The sequence below is a fragment of the Stegostoma tigrinum genome, chromosome 4 (genome assembly GCF_030684315.1).
Source record: "Stegostoma tigrinum isolate sSteTig4 chromosome 4, sSteTig4.hap1, whole genome shotgun sequence".
Classification (NCBI taxonomy): Eukaryota; Metazoa; Chordata; class Chondrichthyes; order Orectolobiformes; family Stegostomatidae; genus Stegostoma; species Stegostoma tigrinum.
The window spans coordinates 76744920-76765808 of NC_081357.1; the positions used below are offsets into that span (position 1 = coordinate 76744920).

Sequence of the window (20889 nt, forward strand, 5' to 3'; positions counted from 1 at the left end):
GTTCGCTCCACACTCCCCTCCAACCCCACCACACCCGGCACCTTCCCCTGCAACCGCAGGAAGTGCTACACTTGCCCCCGCACCTCCTCCCTCACCCCCATCCCAGGCCCCAAGATGACTTTCCATATTAAGCAGAGGTTCACCTGCACATCTGCCAATGTGGTGTACTGTATCCATTGTACCCGGTGTGGCTTCCTCTACATTGGGGAAACCGAGCGGAGGCTTGGGGACCGCTTTGCAGAACACCTCCACTCGATTCACAATAAACAACTGCACCTCCCAGTCGCGAATCATTTTAACTCCCCCTCCCATTCTTTAGATGACATGCCCATCATGGGCTTCCTGCAGTGCCACAACGATGCCACCCGAAGGTTGCAGGAACAGCAACTTGTATTCCGCTTGGGAACCCTGCAGTCCAATGGTATCAATGTGGACTTCACCAGCTTCAAAATCTCCCCTTCCCCCACCGCATCCCAAAACCAGCCCCGCCTGTCTCTGCTTCCCTAACCTGTTCTTCCTCTCACCCATCCCCTCCTCCCACCTCTAGCCGCACCTCTATTTCCTACCTACTAACCTCATCCCACCTCCTTGACCTGTCCCTTCCCTACCTCCCCACCTATACTCTCCTCTCCACCTATCTTTTCTCTCCATCTTCGTATGCCTCCCCCTTCTCCCTATTTATTCCAGAACCCACTCCCCATCCCCCTCTCTGATGAAGGGTCTAGGCCTGAAACGTCAGCTTTTGTGCTCCTGAGATGCTGCTTGGCCTGCTGTGTTTATCCAACTTCAAACTTTATTATCTTGGATTCTCCAGCATCTGCAGTTCCCATTATCTTTGCTTTCTTGACCAAGCGTTTAGCCATCTCATAGCACTACATTCTATTCCAGTAGATCATTGCTAAATATAAAGCAACACTTTTTCACATTCATTGGGCGCTTGTGCGAGAAAATATAATTTCTAAATTGTCAATTTTTAAAAGGCGATATGTATATTGTAAAGAATATTAACTGGATTACCCACTTACTTGTCTTTTTGAGTAGCCTGATACTGTAATTTTGTAGTAATTTTCATTTTTAACTTGATTGTTTCCAGGCAAAAGCAAGTGGAAAGAAATTCCTCAAAGTTACCCTAACTGTTTCACCTCAGGGGATAATGTTACAAGACACAATAACCAATGAACTCATAGAAAATGTCTCTATCTACAGGTACTGTATTTAATTTAACAAGTGATGCTGCATCATTTAGTGTTTTTTACAATTTTCCCCACCTTCTACCTTGCATTTATATTTTAAACCTTTATCGGTTGTTTTGTATTACTAAGCAATTTTAATGAACTGATTGTTCTCTTCTTTTACTGAACCTGGCATAGCACATAAACAGGGGAAAGGAACAGGTTGATGCTTGTGATGAGCTTTCCCTATTGACTTGTCTGCACCTTGTGCGCACCTATAGGGCTGGACTTGCTCTACCCTCTAAGGTGGGTAGTTTGAGCTAGGAAATTTGCTGCCTTGGTAGATCTGACTTGTTTTGAATGGCCCTCTTTAGGTTTGCTTTGACTCTGAGGTGGATGGATGGGGCAGAGTCGGCAAAAAAAAATGCTATTCTGTGTAATGTGTGGGGATGGATGAGTACTGAGGCAAGCTGGTTAGTAGGCCTGCCCCTGTTGTCTGGAACTTACCCTTGTATCCTCCTCAGCCACCCTTTTTACACCTACCCTTGTGGCTCTACCCATACCCTATATTCACTTGTATCTTGCACGTAACTGCCAGAATTCAGTACCCATTATTCCTATGAACAGCCCTCAGGAACTGTGTGCAGATGAAAACGAAAGTTCTAACAATTGAATTGTTTTCAACCGTTCACACTTGGTAATTAAAAAAAACCTGTAACCATGAAATTCATTAGAATTTAGTTTAGAAAAAATAGAGGAGATTGATTTTTGATATATATAACATTTTAACAGATACAGGGTGGATATTTCTCCTAGTTGGAGATTCTAGAACCAGAGTTCATAGTCTCAGGATGTGGGATAAGCCATGTAGGATTGAGGTGAAGAAACATTTCTTCGCTCAAAGCGGAATTCTCTACACAGAGGTCTGTGGGTCACTGAGTATGTTCAAGAAAGACACACATTCTTAGATATTATAGGCCCCAAGAGGATTGCGGACTGGGTGAAATATGTGGAATATGGCATATAGATGGGCAATCAGAATAGAATTGAAGAGCCTAATGGTCGTCTACTACTTTGTGTGAAATGTATTCAGAGCCTTTTAAACCTTCTCAAATGGTTGATTTCTTGTCAAAACAAACTTCTCTTCAGATCTGTGTCAAAGACATTTGATTCATTACAGACTCTTTACTTCGTCAAACAAATAATAAACTCTATCTCCCCTGCTGAGATAATTGTAACTTTTTAAAACTCAGCCAAACATTTATAATGACGTAATAATAGTCCTTAGGCATGTTTCCAAACTACAGTAGTTGACACGTTAAAGCAGTTTTGAGGGTGGTATTTTTTTAATCTCACTGATAGCTGCTTTGTTTTTCATATTTAAATAGCAGGGAATTTGGATAAAACTGAAGATCATTATGTCTAAAAGACCTTATCCATCTATTAAAGAGCATTTATATCCACTCCTTATATTTCAAATGGCTCTGCTATGTTATTGTCAATGTGAGTTGCATTCTGACCCCCATCACTGCCAGAAGTATGGAGCATCCACAACTGCAGCTTGCTCAACACGTTCCAAGTCCATGTTCTTCTCAATTCTGTAAAACTACTGTCCCAAGTTTTAATTTAGCATATCCTTTTAACCAATCTTGTGAGCCGATAGGGCCTGCTTCGTTTTGTCCGGCTGTCATGTCTGCACTTCTCTCTGACTCTAGTAACCTGCTGGAAGTATTCCTGCACCTCTGAGTCTTTTTTATGTCCTTCATTTCTCTTTCATCATACCTCATTTTGTTTTGTACTGTTGTCACTTCTGTCAGTTCAACATCACTAGTCCTTTACCTGTGAGACAGCTTTCAAGGATTTATGTAACTGTGCCGCCAGGTGTGTCTGTTTGACAACACTCCTCAGGGCTCTACCACTAATTGTGTAAGTGCTGCCCTAGTTTGCCTTAACAAACTGTGACATCTTGCATTTTTCTGAATTAAACTCCATCTGCCACTCCTGGGTTGACTGGTCCAGTTCACTTAAGATTCCATTGTACTCTTAACCTTCTTCTCTGTCCACTATACCACCAATTTTGGTGTCATCTGCAAATTTGTCAACAATGCCTCCAATATTCTCATCCAGATAATTCATGTATAATTGACAAACAGTACTGGACCCGGCATCAGTCCTTGCCGCACACCATCGGTTACAGATCTCCAGCCTGAATAGCAACCTTCTGCCACCACCATCTGGCTTCTACTGTCAAGCTAATTTTGTATCCAATTGGTTGGCTTTCCCTGGATCCCATGCTAGTTAATGTACCATGCGGCACCTTGTCGAAGGCCTTGCTAAAGCTCATGTAAATCACGGCTACATCTCTATCTTCATCTATCTTCTTGGTCACTTCTTCAAAAAAAAACACAATAAAATTTGTGAGACATAATTTTTCCGTGCACAAAGCCATGTTGACTATCCCTAGTCATCCTTGCCTTTCAAAATGCATGTAGATCTTGTCTCTCAGAATTCCCTCCAAAAGCTAACCCAGTACTGATGTTAGGCTCACCAGTTTGTAGTTCCCTAACTTTTCCTTACAGCTTTTCTTAAATAATGATACACCATTAGCTGCCCTCAAGTCTTCTGACACCCAACCTATTTCCGTTAATGATACAAATATCTCTGCTAGGGGTCTCACAATTTCTTTCCTAGCTTCCCACAATGTCAGTTAAAACTGGGGAAGTTGAAATCCCCTTTTGTTATTACCCTGTTATGTTTACATTTGAGATTTTCCTCCAAATTCATTCGTCTATTTCTTTGACTATTTGTCTATCTTACACCCCCACCAAGGTGATTGGATCCTGGTTGTTTTTAAGTTCTACCATTAGGGTCTCATTGCGAAATCTTCTAAGATATAGTGCTTTTGAAGTAATAGACTCCTTGATTAATATTGTCCTCTTTTACGTACTTAAAGATTCTACATTCTAACACTGAGCTGCCAGTTCTGTCCCTTCCTCAACGTGGTTCTGTGATTGCAATTATACCACATCTCCATACGTTATTCAATACCCTCAACTGATCTGCCTTACCTGTGGTTCCTTGCGTTAAAATAAATGATGTCCAGCCTTGCCATGCTCTCTTGTACTTTAATCTGACTATATTCCCATTGTCTTCTAGACTGATTTAGTGCTTCCTTTATACAGGTGTATGCATCATTCCATACTGTACCTCCAGCCTGTTTCCCATCTCTCCAACTTGGCAGCAAGTATGACTTGCACTGCAGACGCCTGAGATTCTGCTGCAGCACCCAGAATGACTACTACTTGTGTTGCAGTAGGAGCTGAGATAGCAGTCATCAGATTCATGATGGCTAGCTCGTCAAGTGTGTCAGTGGGGTTGGCCACCACTTCCATAATGAAAGGGGAAAAACTGCAAGTTGTATTCAAAACAATGCATCAGGTGGGTGAGCTAAACACTTTCAAGCTGCTTGACATTGACAAGCTTGGAAGAAAACTAGTATGCCATGTTACAGGGCATTTTATTGTGCCTACTGATAAGTTGCTGTCTGTGCAGTCTCCCTTCAAAGTGCTAATTTGAGCTGTCTGCAGCAGAACTAAGGTGCCTGCTTGTCCCTTGCTGTGGCTGCAGGCCATTCTAACCATTCAGGGACTGCAACCTCAGCTCCGTCTGTTCTTGTATCCCTTCAAAATCGGCATTGACATCTACTGCCAAGTTGCTGTTGTCACTGATCCTCAAGCTTGTGCATGTGAACATAGAGGATGGCAGTCAAAATCAGTGTTAATGTTTCAGATCTGCGAACCTTCCTTAAAAGGATCCTCAGATCTTCCTTCTGAGGTAGGGTCACTGGATCTGAAACTTTAACCCTGATTTCTTTTTCATCACAGATGCTGCTAGACGTGCTGAACTTTTCCTGCAACTTCAGTTTTTGTTCCTGGTTTACAGTATCTGCAGTTCTTTTGGTTTTTATTCCGTGTCCTCTGTGGACTTGCTATTTGTAAATTTGGCTGCGAGGTTTCCTGCATTTCAACAGTGGCCACACTTCAGAGATATTTGATCTTATGTGCTTACAAGTAATTTTCTCCCAACAGAATATCGTACTGCACTGCAGACAAGACTCAGGACAAGGTCTTTGCATACATTGCACAGAGTCAACTAAATGAGACATTGGAATGCCATGCATTTCTTTGTCCAAAGAAAAAAATCGTAAGTTCCAAAATAATATGGTGAGATATTACTTTACAGTAAGCATTAACAAGCTCATTGCTTTTTTTCCACAATTAGTGATGTTTGAGGTTAATAATGGAAAGTGATCGTTGTCTAATGACATGAAGTAACAGTGATGGAATCTGGTGCAGTGCAAAGTTGTCAATAAGAGGAGGAATTCAGTAAGGAATTACATGATTTGTTTCACTATATTAAAGTTATTACTAGCAAGACACATTTGTGTTATCATTTTTGCACAGTTCATTTGTTCAAGGCTTAAAATATTTATTCTACTTTCTGTTAAATCTTTTGTCTTTTTCCTCATTACTAAACCTGCTCTCCATCTACTGAGTAATGAACTGTCAAAAGGTGAAATGTAACTCTGCCAAAACTAACTAATGGGATTATAAGATCGAAGATGTTGATATTGAGAGAGAATCTGAAAAATCAATTTGCATATTAAAGGCAGACCATTTAACTATTTAATTATTTAACAAAAACTGACGTTTCGGGCCTGGACCCTTTTCTGATGAAGGGTCTAGGCCCGAAATGTCAGCTTTTGTGCTCCTAAGATGCTGCTTGGCCTGCTGTGTTCATCCAGCTCCTCTCTTTGTTATCTCGTTTACTCAGTCACCATGTTGATTTTCTTTTTCATTCACAGGATGAGAGTGTGTCTGGCTAGGCCCGCATTAATTGCCCATCCCTAATCACCCAGAGGGTAGTTAACCACATTGCTGACAGTCTGGAAACACATGTAGGCCAGACCAGGAAAGGATAGCAATTTCCTTCCCTAAAGGACATTTGTCAACCAATTAGGTTTTTCTGACAATTGACAATTATTTTGTGGTCATCATTAGATCCTTAATTCCAGATTTTTATTGTTATTTCCTCCATCTGCCAGGCTGGGATTTGAATCCGTGTCCCCAGAACACACTCTGGGTCTCTGAATTAGCTGTCTAGCAACAATACCAAAACACCATATGCTTTCTTAACAACCCTGTCCACTTGGGTGGCCTTTTTAAAGGATCTATGTATCTGCACACCAAGATCCCTCTGTTCCTCCACGCTGCCAAGAATCCTATCCGTAATCCTGTACTCAGCTTTCAAATTCGACCTTCCAAAATGCATCACCTCGCATTTATCCAGGTTGAACTCCATCTGCCACCTCTCAGCCCATCTCTGCATCCTGTCAATGTCCCGCTGCAGCCTACAACAGCCCTCTACACTGTCACAGGGGATTGAGTTTAAGAGTCGTGAGATCTTGTTGCAGCTCTATAAAGCTTTGGTTAGACCGCACTTGGAATACTGCGTCCAGTTCTGGGCGCCCAATTATAGGAAAGATGTGGATGCTTTGGAGAGGGTTCCGAGGAGGTTTACCAGGATGCTGCCTGGACTGGAGGGCTTATCTTATGAAGAGAGGTTGACTGAGCTCAGTCTCTTTTCATTGGAGAAAAGGAGGAGGAGAGGGGACCTAATTGAGGTATACAAGATAATGAGAGGCATAGATAGAGTTGATAGCCAGAGACTATTTCCCAGGGCAGAAATGGCTAGCACGAGGGGTCATAGTTTTAAGCTGGTTGGTGGAAAGTATAGAGGGGATGTCAGAGGCAGGCTCTTTACGCAGAGAGTTGTGAGAGCATGGAATGCGTTGCCAGCAGCAGTTGTGGAAGCAAGGTCATTGGGGTCATTTAAGAGACTGCTGGACATGTATATGGTCACAGAAATTTGAGGGTGCATACATGAGGATCAATGGTCGGCACAACATTGTGGGCTGAAGGGCCTGTTCTGTGCTGTACTGTTCTATGTTCTATGTTCTAATACCACAAGGTCCCCATCTCCCCATTATGTTGTGTTCCACATACTGTTCTGTAGAATAGACACAACAGCTACAGATTTCAGCTCAAGTAACAGATTGCTAGGATTGTACAACCTAGCATGTGAAGTAGCCTCTAGTATCACATTATCCATGCTGAAAGATGACAACATCTTGGACTACATCCTTTTGTCTTCCTGATAGCCAAGCCAAACTCTTCAGAAACATGAGACAATCTGTCCGTTTGCCACTGAAAGTGTTCCACAGTACAGAATGCCAATGTGTCAATAACAATGTAGAACAACTGTGATATGAAGTTGATGCACGTTTGTTTTGTATCCCAAGCAATTAAAGCTGAACAGCTTTTCATCAGTTCAGATATGGAAAAAGATAACCAGTGTAGATGATCTGAAGGCATCTAACAGGAGCAAAGAATGCCAAAGATTGTTAAATATACCAAAGAATTGGTGCAGAAAGCAACCTGTTTGACATTATTACAGATCTCGAAGGATTCTGATGGTGTCCCGTCATAGTTGACCTTGCCCATCATATTGCCATGGTGATGGATCAGCAAACACTCATTGCTGAACCGCAATGCCTGCATTGCCCAGCCACCATCATCAGATAATTGATGGCTGTATACCCATAAAGATCTTCTGTATTGTGAATTAGCCAATAAAGTATTGCCTCTGGGGTGTCATTTCTCTGCTACACGACATTCGCAAGGAAGACCTGAAGGTGGCAGCCATTGACACTGACATCTAGGAGACAGTCATTTCCAGCTTTGATCTCTGGAGGCTAACTGTTTCAAAAGTCATTAGAAGAGGCAAACTGAAAAACTTCAGCTGGCTGAGAGGTCCCTGAGAGAAAAGCAGCTAGTAAATAATGCAGTTTCTCAACCGCTGCCTTTGCCTTTGTAGCAAACATGACAGAGACTGCCAATCCAGAGTACAGTGTGACAGCCACTTCAAGTGATGCTTAACACAGATTTGACAACCACAGTGCAAACCATTACCCACCAGCCTTGTATCTTGTATTCTAAATCAGATCAGCTCCTTGAGTCATAGTTAACATGGCACGGAAACAGATTATTTGGTCCAATTCATCCATGCCAACCAGATACCCTAAACTTATCTAGTCCCATTTGCCAGCATTTGGCCCAAATCCCTTTTCATTAACACATCCATATTCCTTTTAAATGTTGCAATTTTACCCACCTCCGCCACTTCCTCTGGAAACTCATCCTATACATACTCCACCTGTGCATGAAAAAGTTGCCCCTAGGTTCCCCTTTAAATCTGTCTCCTCTCACCTTAAACCTATGCCATCTAGTTTGACTCCACTACGCTGGGAAGAACACTTTGCCTATTCATCCTGTCAGTGACCCTCATGGTAGTATAAACCTGTATGAAGTCACCCTTCAGCCTCCACGCCTGGGCAAATAGCCCCAGCCTATTCGGTCTCTCCCTATAACTCCAACCCTCCAATCTTGACAATATCCCTATAAATCTTTTCTAAATCCTTTCTAGTTCAATGACATCTTTCCTACAGCAGGTGACAGAATTGAATGCCGAATTCTAAAAGGTAGCCACAACATGACATCCCAGTTCCTATCCTCAGTGCACTGACCAATGAAGGCAAGTGTGTCAAACTCCTCCTTCACCCTGTCTACCTGCAAGTCTGCTTTCAAGAAATTATGCACCTGCACCCATAGGTCTCTTTGTTCAGCAACATTCCCCAGGGCCCCATATTAACTGTACAAGCTCTTCCTTGATTTGCCCTACTAAGATGCAGCACCTCACGTTTATCTAAATTAAACTCCAGCTGCCACTCTTTGGCCTGTTGGCCTTGTCGCCAAGGCTGTCTTGCACTCTGAGATGACCTCTTCACATGTGCCATAAGAACATTGTATGGCACACTACTCACATCAAATAATTATTGACAGTAATTTTTTTTTAAGTTTCAGAACTTTTTTCTCCTCTACTTTGATATAAATCAGAATTATTAAGACACAGGTAATTTTGAACTGCTGCTGTTGTGTATTAACAAGCATTAGTTTTTCTCTAATACAGGCACAAGCAGTGACCTTAACTGTTGCACAGGCCTTCAGAATTGCATTTGATCTGTGGGAAGTCGCACAAGAGGGTAAGAGCAAAAATAATTGAACCAAACGTTTGAACACTTTGAATTACTACTTATGACAGTTTTAATTTGATACATTATGCAGATGCTTGTGTAGTAACTTGGTACAAATTAATTTTGACAATATCTGAGATTGAAAATTCTACCAGTAACACTGAGCAGTGTTGTATCTTGTACATGTACAGTGTAAGGGTGCATGACCTATCTTTTTGTGTTCTAATTCTTGCTCTGGCAGTGGATGATATAATGAAAGACAAAAGTGCAGCTGTATTCTTCATCTCAATTGTAATGTAGATTATGGTATAATTTTAGTTTGAACTTCAGATCATACAACCAAGGAATAAATCCACTAACTAAGTTTCCGGAAAACTTGTCCACACAGTGAACAAACATGACTTGTCAGAAATAGGTAAATTCACTGATATCAATATTGGCAATTGAACAAGAAACACATGACATGATGTATAAGCTTTTCAAAGTACATTTTTAAAAACGTCCATGAGTAGCAGCTTGTATTAATTGTATATTAAATAATATGCAACTTCTTGAGTGATAGAGAGAGAGAGAGAGAGAGAGAGAGAGAGACTAGCTCATCATCCTAGCACTGTCAGGAACAACACCACCTTCGTTTCATCTGTTAGGATTACCATTGGTACGTTTTGATATTTAGAATGTGCTTTCTCTAAGACTTGTAGGAACGGCCAGCAATTCTCTCTGAGGAACTGTTAACTCTGGGAGATGGCAATTAGTTCTTCTGTCTTGGTCCAACCGTCCACTTCTTTTATATCCCTGATGACATATCAGTTTTTTACAATCACATTGGTCCTCGAATAACAAAATCATTCGATTCAGACTGGCTAAAATCAAAAACCTGTTGTTTGGTAAAAATGCTGCTTGGCCTTCTAATGAGACAAATGTTTCAATTCAGGTGCTGTGTGCACTTGCAAACTTTCAAGCTGCTCACAAACATCTCCAAACATTGTAAAAGCACAATCTTTTAAAGAGACCACATAATGCTTCTCTCCTTCCCCACCCCAAGACCCCAGCATTTTACAAACACCAAATTCTAATGTCCTGCCTCCCAATCCACACCTACCCAACTTTGCAACACCTCCCCCACTTTAAAAAAAAGTTGAACCATCATTATGAAAAGATGGTTTCATTTTTCTCTAAAACCTTAACCTGATTATATTGCTAGATTCATAGCTCATTAATCTAGAGGTGCATATTTTATACTAACTTCATTTATATAAAATGCCTATCTTGTACAGACATTTTTCTTTTAAACCTGTGATAAAGCATCTGCAATAATATCTTCATTAACGGCAACATGTGCAATCTGTAAATTAAATGCTTATAAAATATAATACTCCAATAAAATAGTCAGGTGTTCTTATCCTTAAATCTTCCCAGAAATTTCAAAAGATTATGCTCAGTATACGCAATCATCTATGATGCATTGTTTGCATTAAAATGGCGTGAGGCCAGTACCAAACTCAATAAGTCTTTTTCAACGGTTGAATATTTTCTCTGGCAGATATTGAGTTTTGTCAAAAAACATTGCATTGGCCTTTCAATTCCACAATCATCCTCCTGTAACAACATAGCTCCAACACCTTCACTACTTGCATCAATGGCAACTTCAAAGTGTTTCAAAAAAATTGGCATGGCTAAAACTGGTGCAATCATTAACATTGCTTATATATTCTCAAATGCTTCCTGGCATTGATCTGTCCACCAAAATTTCACGTTCCTTTTTAACAAATCCATCAATGATGCCACAATGTTACTGAAGTTTTGCACAAATTTTCTGTAGAATCCACTCAATCCTAAAAATCGCAGCACTTCCTTCTTCAAGGATGGTGTTGGGAACTTTCCAGTGTCCTCTGCAGACTTATTCCCCGGTGTCATCCATCTTTATCCGATGCTATGCTCTAAAAATGTCACTTCCACCTGCATAAATTCTGTTTTTGCCAAGTTCATGACCAACTTTGCCTTCTGTAGTCTCTCAAAGAGCTCTGCCTAATGCTGTATGATTTTTCCACAAATGGCTAACAATCACTAAGCTGTCTTTGGAGATGCACAGTTAGTCAATCCTGCAACAACTCTGTTCATAAGTTTTTAAAAAGTAGCCGTTTTTTCATTCCAAAGGGCATTACTTTAAATTGATATAGCCCATTTGGGGTTACAAAAGCAGTTTTATAGAAAGCTATTTCGCTTTCTCCAACTAATGTTCTTGCCAGTAACCATGAAGAAAATCCAGCTTTGTAATGTAAGTGGCTTGTCTGACTTTTTCTACATAGTCCTCCAGCCTTGAATTGGGTATGAATTAAATTTAGTCACTACTGACTTTCTGATAATCTATGCAAAATCATTCAGTACCATCGGGTTTGGGAACCAACATGACTGGCGAACTCCACTCAATTTGACTTAGTTCTTTGTCCTCTTGGAGCATTGCTTACAGTTTGTTCTGAAACTGTGTTGCTTTCACAGGATTAAGCCTGTAGTTGTGTAGTTTTATTGGAACAGCATTCCCTCTGCCAATGTCATGCGCTAGCGTGTTAGTCTTCCCCATTCTATTTCTACATCTGTCCTCATTGCACTGAAACAAGTCATTCAATTCAGTTCTCTGTTCCTGGGACAGAGAGCACACTACCATATCCCATTCCTTAAGGACTTCCCCATTATTCAATTCATTCTGAGGCATATTAAAAACCAAAGCATCTGAATATGATTCCTCACACTGAGAGGCTGTAACTAATACCTGTTTCTCTTGTTCCCTTTCTCTGTCATTGTAAGGTTTCAGCATGTTCATATGCCATACCTGAATTTTGTTTTTTCTTAACTGGCATCTTTACCAGATAATTCACCTGACTTCTTCTCAATCTGATGTGGACCACTAAACCTTGCTTCAAAGGGATCTCCTACCAATGGTAATAGCACCAAAACTTTAACCCCATGGGCAAACATACAAACATACAAGTTTTATATTTCTTATCTGTTTTTTGCTTCATTAGACATTGTGTCACCTTTAAATATTGACTAGCTAATTCACCTACTCTGTTTAATCTTGCTATCACTTCAGATACATAATCCAACTGTGGGATCTCTGACTTTGGACCTATCAACTTTTCCTTGCTTAAATTTAAAGGCCTTCTTACTTCATGTCCAAATATCAATTCAAATGGAGTAAATTGAGTTGATTCATTTGGAGCATCTCTCATGGCAAACAATATAAATGGAATACTCTTACCCCAAACATTTGAGTAATCCTGGCCATAAGCCATCAGCAAGGTCTTTAGGGTCTGATGCCATGTTTCCAATGCTCCCTGGGACTCAGGATGGCACGTGTTAAAGTGTTAGATGCCTAAATTATCCATGACTTCCTTAAACACTTTGGCAGTAAAATTAGATCCTTGTTCTGACTGAATCTCCTTTGGTAGCCCATATTGGGTAAAGAAAGAAAGCAAGTAGCTCCTCCACATTCTTTTTAGCCTTGACAGTCCATAATAGAATTGCCTCCGGTAACCTGGTAGACACATCCATTGTAGTTAGCAAATATTAGTTTCCACTTTTGGTTTTAGAGAGGAGAGCTACACAATCAATCATAACCCACATGAAAGGTTTTTTTTAAATACAGGAATTGACATCAAAGGCGTTGGTCTTATTACTGCCTGTGGCTTTCCTGCCATCTGTCATGTACGACAGTAATGGCAGAATTCGCCCACATCCTTATGTAATCCAGGCGAATATGAATGCTTCTGTATCTTAGCCTTAGTCTTCCTCATTACTAGATGACCTTCTACTGGTAACTTGTTTGCTACCCGCAATACTACTTGTCTGTATTCTATCAGCAACACAATCTGGGCAACTTCTGCCCATATCTTATCCGCGCTAACCTGCCAAGATCTCCATTTCCACCTTAAAATGTTATCCTTAAGATAATAACATTCTGGAATACATTCTGATTCCTTTCTCAATTAGGCTTTATGATACAAATCCTTTATCGTTGCCTCTTTTTGTTGTAACTCCTGTAATGTTTCAGAACTACCTCTGCCTGATCCTCTACCTGCTTAGGTTTTTCTTTTACCATCCCATCAAAACAATCGTAGTTAGCAGAACCTCAACTCCTTCATCTTTCTTTCTCTTTTGTTTTCCCTTCTTGTTTTAACAGTGGGAACTTGACACCACACAGTCTGCAAAAGTTCCAAGGTATTTTCCTTTTAACTCCTCAGTTCCCTGGTTTTCTTTTGGCTTCTCCACTATAATGGGCATCACTCCCACCTGAGTTCCAACTATATTCTTTCCAAGAACAAACTGCACTCCCAGAATAGCCAATTTTTCAATCACTCCCACTCTCTCTTTCCCCAGTCTCAATTGGACTTTCTAGCCTTATCTTACACAGGGGAACACTAATTGTCTCTCCATTTAGTCCACAGAATATCGCTTACTCGGGAAATATTTTGGAGGAATGCAAATTTTTCATCTCTTACTATTAAAGACTGACCTGCTCCCACATCTCTCAATATTTTAACTTCTTTACCTACTTCCCCTGTTCTACCTGAGTAAACCTTACCCACGTTTGAAAAGATCAGGCTGTATCTTACTGTCCAGCCTGTGATTGCACTCTCTTGCAGCTCCTCAGCTTCTTTTGGGATTTCCTTCATTTTCTGAACTAATCCTACTGGTTTAGCCTCTTTTACCACACCGTTTTCCCCAGTGCCTTTCTTAACCTACCAACACTGTGACTTTGTGTGTCCCATCTTCATTGCAATGAAAATATCTGAGGTCTTTCACCTCTTTTCGACCCTCTTGGGTTTCTTTTTTTCACGTGGTAAACTGCTCCCTGTGTGATCTACTTTTTGTTTCTCATTGAAGGGTATCCCTCTTCTGCAATTTCTATCCCTCAGCGAATGAAATTGCTATCAGAAGCTAGGTTTTGATTTATGCACTAATGCATATTTTTCTGCCATCTCAGCAGTTCTTCTTGCTGTTTTAATGTTCTGTTCCTCAGCGTAAGTGCTTGTCACTTCTGGGAAAGAGTTTTTAATAAGATCTCTAAGATCCTCGTGAGTCTTTCCTATCTTTAGTGTTCTCATCCATCTATTGAAGTTGCTCTGTTTAATTATTTCAAACTTGAAATAAGCCTGTTAGAGATAGTAGGAACTGCCGATGCTGGGGAATCTGATATAACATGATGTGAAGCTGGATGAACACAGCAGGAAAGCTTGACGTTTCAGGTCGGGACCCTTCAGAAACTTTCTGATGCTGCTTGGCCTGCTGTGTTCATCCAGCTTCACACCGTGTTATCTTTGAAATAAGTCTGATCTGGTTCTTTTCTTATATTTCTCAGCCGTTGTGCATGTGCTTCTGGTACCAACTTGCAGGCACTCAAAATAGCCTGTTTTACTTCTTGATATTCTCCTGACACTACCTCTGGCAGTGCTGCAAACACCTTATTAGCACAGCCTACCAAATTAGTCTGAATTAACATTATCCAGAGACTCTGGCTAGTTCATATGTTTAGTTAATTTCTCAAAGGAAATGAAATAGGCCTCTACATCTTTTTTTCATTGAATTTTGCTAATGTTTTGACATATTTGTATATATCCCTACCTGGTCTTTCGCTATGATGGGTCTACTCATCATCACCTTTCTCCTCACTAAGTCTATCTTCTACCTTCTTTTCCATCATTTTAAGTCAGCTATCCCATCTAATTTGCTACTTCTGAAGCTCAAACTCTATCTCTTTCTCCCTCCCTCTTTTGTCCTTCCTCTGCTTCTAACCATAATTCAAACAGTTTCAGTTCCTTTTCTTTATCTTTTAACAAGGCTGTTCTTTCCCTTTCTTTCCCTTCTAACTCCAGTTGCAATTTAATGTTTTTTAACTCGACTGCATTTGACAGTTTCTCTGGCACATGTAAATGCTTGGCTAACTCTGTTACATTTTCAGTTTTCTTTTACCGAGTTAAATCCAATTCTAGCCTGTTTGCTAATTCTAAAAGTCAGAAATTACACGACATCAGGTTAAAGTCCAACAAGTTTATTTCAAAAACAGGTTTTCAAATAAACCCGTTGGACTATAACCTGGTGTCATGTGATTTCTGACCTTGTCCACACTGGCACCTCTACATCAATTTTAGACGTGTCTCCTTTTTTGTGTTTCTAAACTTTCTTGGAAAATTTGGGAAGCATCTCTTCCACCCCTAGAACCTCTATAGCAATGTTAAGAGCCCTTTCTCCACTTTTTGACTTAACCATCAACAAGCAACAAAAATTAAACAGATTTTCCACTTTTCACCTAAGATCTAGGATACTAGTCCCTAGTCTGTTTCAATCTGCTTGGGACATTTATACCCTAAGTCTGTTCAAATCTATTCATATGCCTCCAGATCTGCCCAAATCCGTCCAAATCCCAGACCCCAAGCTCCCAATCTGTTATAATGCAGAGTTTGACCCCCATCTGTGAACTTTAAAACTGAAACACCCAGAGAGAAGCACCTCTCCCTGTAATCTGTGAAAGGAGTGTGGAAAGTGGTGAAACCTGGTTTTCAGCAACTTTTAGTGGTTAAATAAAATAAACCCTTGACATTCACTTTACAGTCAATAAGTACGGTGGCACAGTGGTTAGCATTGCTGCCTCACGGCCAGGGATGCGGGTTCGATTCCAGCCCTTGGGCAACTGTGTATGGAATTTGCACATTCTCCCTGTGTCTGTGTGGGTTTTCTCCGGGTGCACCGGTTTCCTCCCACATCCAGAGATGTGCAGGTTAGGTGGATTGGCCGTGCAAAATTGCTGGTAGTGTTCAGGGAGGTGTAGATTAGGTGGGTTATAGGGGAATGGGTCTGGGTGGGATGCTGTGAGGTGTGGACTTGTTGAGGCGAAGGGCCTGTTTCCATGCTGTAGGGATTCTGTGTTTCTATGAAGTAACAATTTATTTATCTAATCGTGAAAAACCAACTAAACTATTAACAAATTGAATAAACCCCTTCTAACTACTAAGTATACTTGAATAAAACAAGAATCTGATAGTTTGCTGTTCCAATAAATATGGCTTCCACTTGTATGTAGACAAAAACTTTTAAAAATGTAGAATTTAAAATCTTAATATCTTGAAATTATAGCCACATTACATGTCTTCCAGTGTGCTCTCCATTGAATGTTCTGTCAGGAACGTCTCATCTGTTGATTCTCCTGTCATGAATATTAACTAGTTGTGCTGTTGGTACCTTTTAAATTTAGATGGTGCTTTCCCTAAAACTTATAGGAATCTGTGAGAGCCAGAATCTGCTGAGAGCTGTAAACTCTGGCAGATGTCAGTTAGTTCTCCTATCTTTGTCCACCTGCCTACTTTTATACGCTTGATGACAAATCAATTTTCTTATTATCAGATTGGTCCTAGGTTCGCAAAACCATCAGATTCAAATTGATTGGTTTTTGGTATCTTAAGTGCCTGGTTCAGATTGATTGGCTAAATTCAAAAATCTGTTGTCTTGGTAAAAATGCTGCTTGGCCTTCTAATGATATGGCCTTTTGATACAACTGTTTTAATTTGGGGTGCTGTGTGCACTTGCAAACTTTCAAGCTGCTCACAAACATCTCCAAGCATAAAAAAAACCAATGTTTTAAAGGGACCATGCAATGCTTTCCCCTATAACATTTTACAAACACCAAAGTCTAATATCCTGCCTCGCAATCCACAAATACTCTACCCAACATCACAACTTACACCAATAATATTTATTTGCTTAATAAGTTATTATATTTTATTGGAAAACACTCAATAAAATAACTGGATTAAAACTTGATACTGACATAATTAGCTGTCTAATTTAGTGTTGTATTAAATTCCTGAAGTGTGTTTAATTTGTCAGGGAGTTTGCAACTCTGGATGTGTTTGTGATAGCACTTGTTTCTGTTGGATCTCTTGGTTGAATCATGGAGAAAGGGAAGTGCTGCAGACATGTAATCTTTGTAAGCAACATTGCAGTAATTATCCATTTTGTCTGTTCTCTTATTCTATTGCTAATAGTGACATGAAACCACATGGTAGTGCTGCACCCATCTGAACAACTATAACCTCAGGCAGAGTGAATACTAGTGGACTCATGGTAACACTGCATCTATTTCATCTTTGGTAGTCTTGAGAGAGGATTTAAAGTGGCAACAAGTGGTCTGTCTGTTGCATTATGTTTTGGTCGAAATACCTTGATAGGACAGTGCAGTGTCAAATACGGAAAGATGAGGCCCTCTGGATCATACTGTCATGGGGTCTCCTGCCACATGAAGACCCTCAGTAAAAACATGCAACCCTGAGTAGATATAATTTTGAATCAAGGGACAACTGAGGAGATGGATACTGTGTAGATGAGTCACAAAATGAGGCAGTGAACAAATCATTACTTCCAATGGAGAAAAAAAGTAAAATTTGAGCTTCGATGAAATGGCATCTTATTTAAAACCCTAACTTGAAAAGTAGCAAAATTTTAAATTGGGTCTTCGCACAGGGAATATACTTTCCACTGCAGGAGCAGGGCCATTGGCAGGACCGCACAGAAACATAGAAAATACAAACAGAACTAAGTCATTTGGCCCATCATGTCTGCCCCATCACTCAACATGGTTGGCACTGATGCTTCATCTTATTGTCTGCCTACACCCTTGATGCATCTATCTCCTTCATTTCATAAACATTTAAATTACTCACTTCCACAGCTTTCAGTGGGAGAGAATTCCAATGGCTCAACACCTTCTGAGTGAAAAAATGTCTCCTCATTTCAGTCCTATTTGGTCTACCACATATCCTGAGACCGTGGCACCTTGTTCTGGATACCCCAGCCAGGTGGAATATCATCCGTGCGCCCAGACTGTCCAGCCCTGAGCAAATTTTATAAAGAGTCATACAGCATGGAAACAGATCCTTTGGCACATCCCAGCTGTGCTGACGACACATTGCAGTCTGACCTAGCCCATTTTCTAGCATTCTGCTCATATCCCGCAAAACAGCGAGCAGAATGTAGATATTCTGTGAAGCAATCATCCAGTCTACGCTTCATTTCCCCAATGTAGAGGAGACCACATTGTGAGCAGTGAATAAGGTAGACTAGATGATGTGAAGTGGAGATAAATGGGCAGGTGTTGAACCTTTTAGTGGTTGCACAGAAAGGAACCATGGGGCTGTGTTTTGGGAGTGAAGAATGGACCAGGGTGCCCCACAGAGAGCAGTCCTCGCAGAAGGCAGACAGGGGACGGGAGGAAAATGTGTCTGGTGGTGGCATTTCGCTGGAGGTGGCAGAAATGGTGGCTGATGATCTTATGGATGTAGATGCTCATGGGATAGTAGGTAAGGACAAGGGAACCCTTGGGAGGGAAGTGGGGGGGGCGGGGGATTGAGAGGCGAAAGCACAGGAGTTAGGTCGGATCCATTTGAGGGCCCTGTCAACAACAGTGCTGGGGAATCCTCATTTGAGAAAGAAGGGCATTTCGGAGGCTCCCTTGCCAAAGTTGGCCATCATTGGAACATGTGCAGTGGAGATGGAGGAACTGGGAGAATGGAATAGAGTTTTTACAGGAATTAGGGTGTGAGCATGTATAGCCCAGGTAGCTGTGGGAGTCGGTGGGTTTGTAATGGATGTTAGTGACCAGTCTATCCCCAGAAATAGAAACACAAATGTCAAGGAAGGGAAGGGAGGAGTCAGATAGACTGGGTGAAAGTGAGGGTATGAGTGGAATTTGGAATCAAAATCGATGAACTTACTCAATTCTGGATGAGAGAGAAGAACAGCACCAATGATAATATTGATACATAGCAGAAAAGATTGTGCGGGGGGCGGGGGTGGGGGGGGGGGGTTCTGGAAAAGGACTGGAACAGGAATGTTCCATGTACTCCAGGAAGAGATGGGTATAACTGGAGCCCATGCAGGTCCCCATGACTGCCCTTCTGACCTGAGAAAATGAGAAGAATTAAAAGAGAAGTTGTTGAGGGTGAGGATGAGCCCAGTCAAGTGGATGAGGGTGACAGTGGGTCAGGCTTTTGTTCCAGGAAGAAACGGACAGCCTTGAGACCATCCTGGTGGGGGGTGGACATGTTAAGGGATTGCACACCCATGGTAAAGAGGAGGTGGCTGGAACCTCCAAACTGGAAATTCTGAAACTGGCATTAAGTGTCAGTGGAATCACAGATGTAAGTGGACAGAGACTGGACCAGGAGAGAAGAGACTGAGACAAGGTAGGAAAAGATGAGTTCTGTGGGGCAGAAGCAGGCTGAAACAATAGGTCTGCCAGGACAGTCCTGTTTGTGGATTTTTAGAAGGAAGTAGAAACGAGCTATGTGATGCTATGGGACTATCAGCTCGGAAGCAGAGGTGGGGGTAGATTAGCAGATGAAATGAAGTCAGTGATTATAGTTGATATAATGGCCTGATGTGCCATGGTGGGGTTGTGGTCCAGAGGCAGCTAAGAGGAGTTATCTGAGAGCTTGGTTTCACAGGTCGGCGCAACATTGAGGGCCGAAGCGCCTGTACTGCACTGTAATGTTCTGTGTTCTAGCTGGTGCTCAGCCTCTGCAACATAGAGGTCAGTACACCAGACTACAGCAGCACCACCCTTATCAGCAGGCTTAATAACAAAGTCAGGGTTGAATCTAAGCACACTGAGTGCAGTCAGTTTGGAGGGAGTCAGGTTGGATTGTGTGATGGGGGCAGAAAAATTGAGGTGACCAATGTCACGGCATCAGTTCTCAAACAAACAGATCGAGTGCTGTTAAGATGCCAGAGGGAGGGGTCGCAGTGGAGGGAGAGCGCTGAAGCTGCGTGAAGGGGTCCAAAGGAATGGGCACGGAAGTGAAGGCAATGGAAGAAGAATTCAATGTCATGTTGTGCCCTAAATTCATTAAGGTGGGGATGCAGAGGGATAAGACTGAAACTGTTGCTGAGCACAGAATATTGGGCATTGGAGAGGAGAAGGTTAGGAGGGATCGTGAATACCTGACAGGAGTTGAATTTGGCGGAGGGGATGGAGTCAGAGGGAATGGGAAGTGAGGAAGGCTGTGTGTCTCTAAGTTGTTGCAAATTGTGTGAAAAGAAATTTCTTTTCATGCCTGAAATGAAATCCAGAGGATCATTAGTGGCCATTACCGCCATCGTCAGTGGGATGCCACCACCAGACACATTTCCCCTCCCCTCCTTTGTCCGCCTTCCACAGGGACCGTAACCTTCTAGACAAGCTGGTCCGGTCTTCCTTCACTACCAACACCTCCCAAGCCTAAGGTACCTTTCCCTGCAACAGCTGAAGGTACAACCCCTGCCCATTTACCTCCTCCCTCCCCAGTATCCAAGGGCCCAAACAAACCTTCCAGATTGAGGCAATACTTTACCTGCATTTCACACAATCTAGTCTATTGCATTCGTGCTCACAATGTGGGCTTCTCTACAGTGGGGAAACGAAACATAGACTGGGTGACCACTTCGCAGAATATCTATCTTCTGCTCGCAAAAAATACCCTGAATGGCCTCTTTAACACACCAGTCTGCTGCCTATCCAACATTCTGTCTCTGGCT

General features: G+C 41.6%; 1 protein-coding gene across 5 annotated transcripts in view; it reads left to right on the forward strand.

Annotated features, from left to right (window-relative positions):
• The window catches only part of LOC125452703 (low density lipoprotein receptor adapter protein 1-B-like), a 102176-nt gene that overhangs the window by 53173 nt on the left and 28114 nt on the right, over positions 1–20889 (forward strand). For all 5 annotated transcript variants that reach the window (XM_048531411.2, XM_048531412.2, XM_048531409.2 and 2 more), the window contains 3 exons: positions 1094–1206; positions 5261–5375; positions 9261–9333. In XM_048531411.2, the coding sequence (XP_048387368.1) occupies positions 1094–1206; positions 5261–5375; positions 9261–9333 (301 nt within the window). The remainder of the gene's footprint in view (positions 1–1093; positions 1207–5260; positions 5376–9260; positions 9334–20889) is intronic.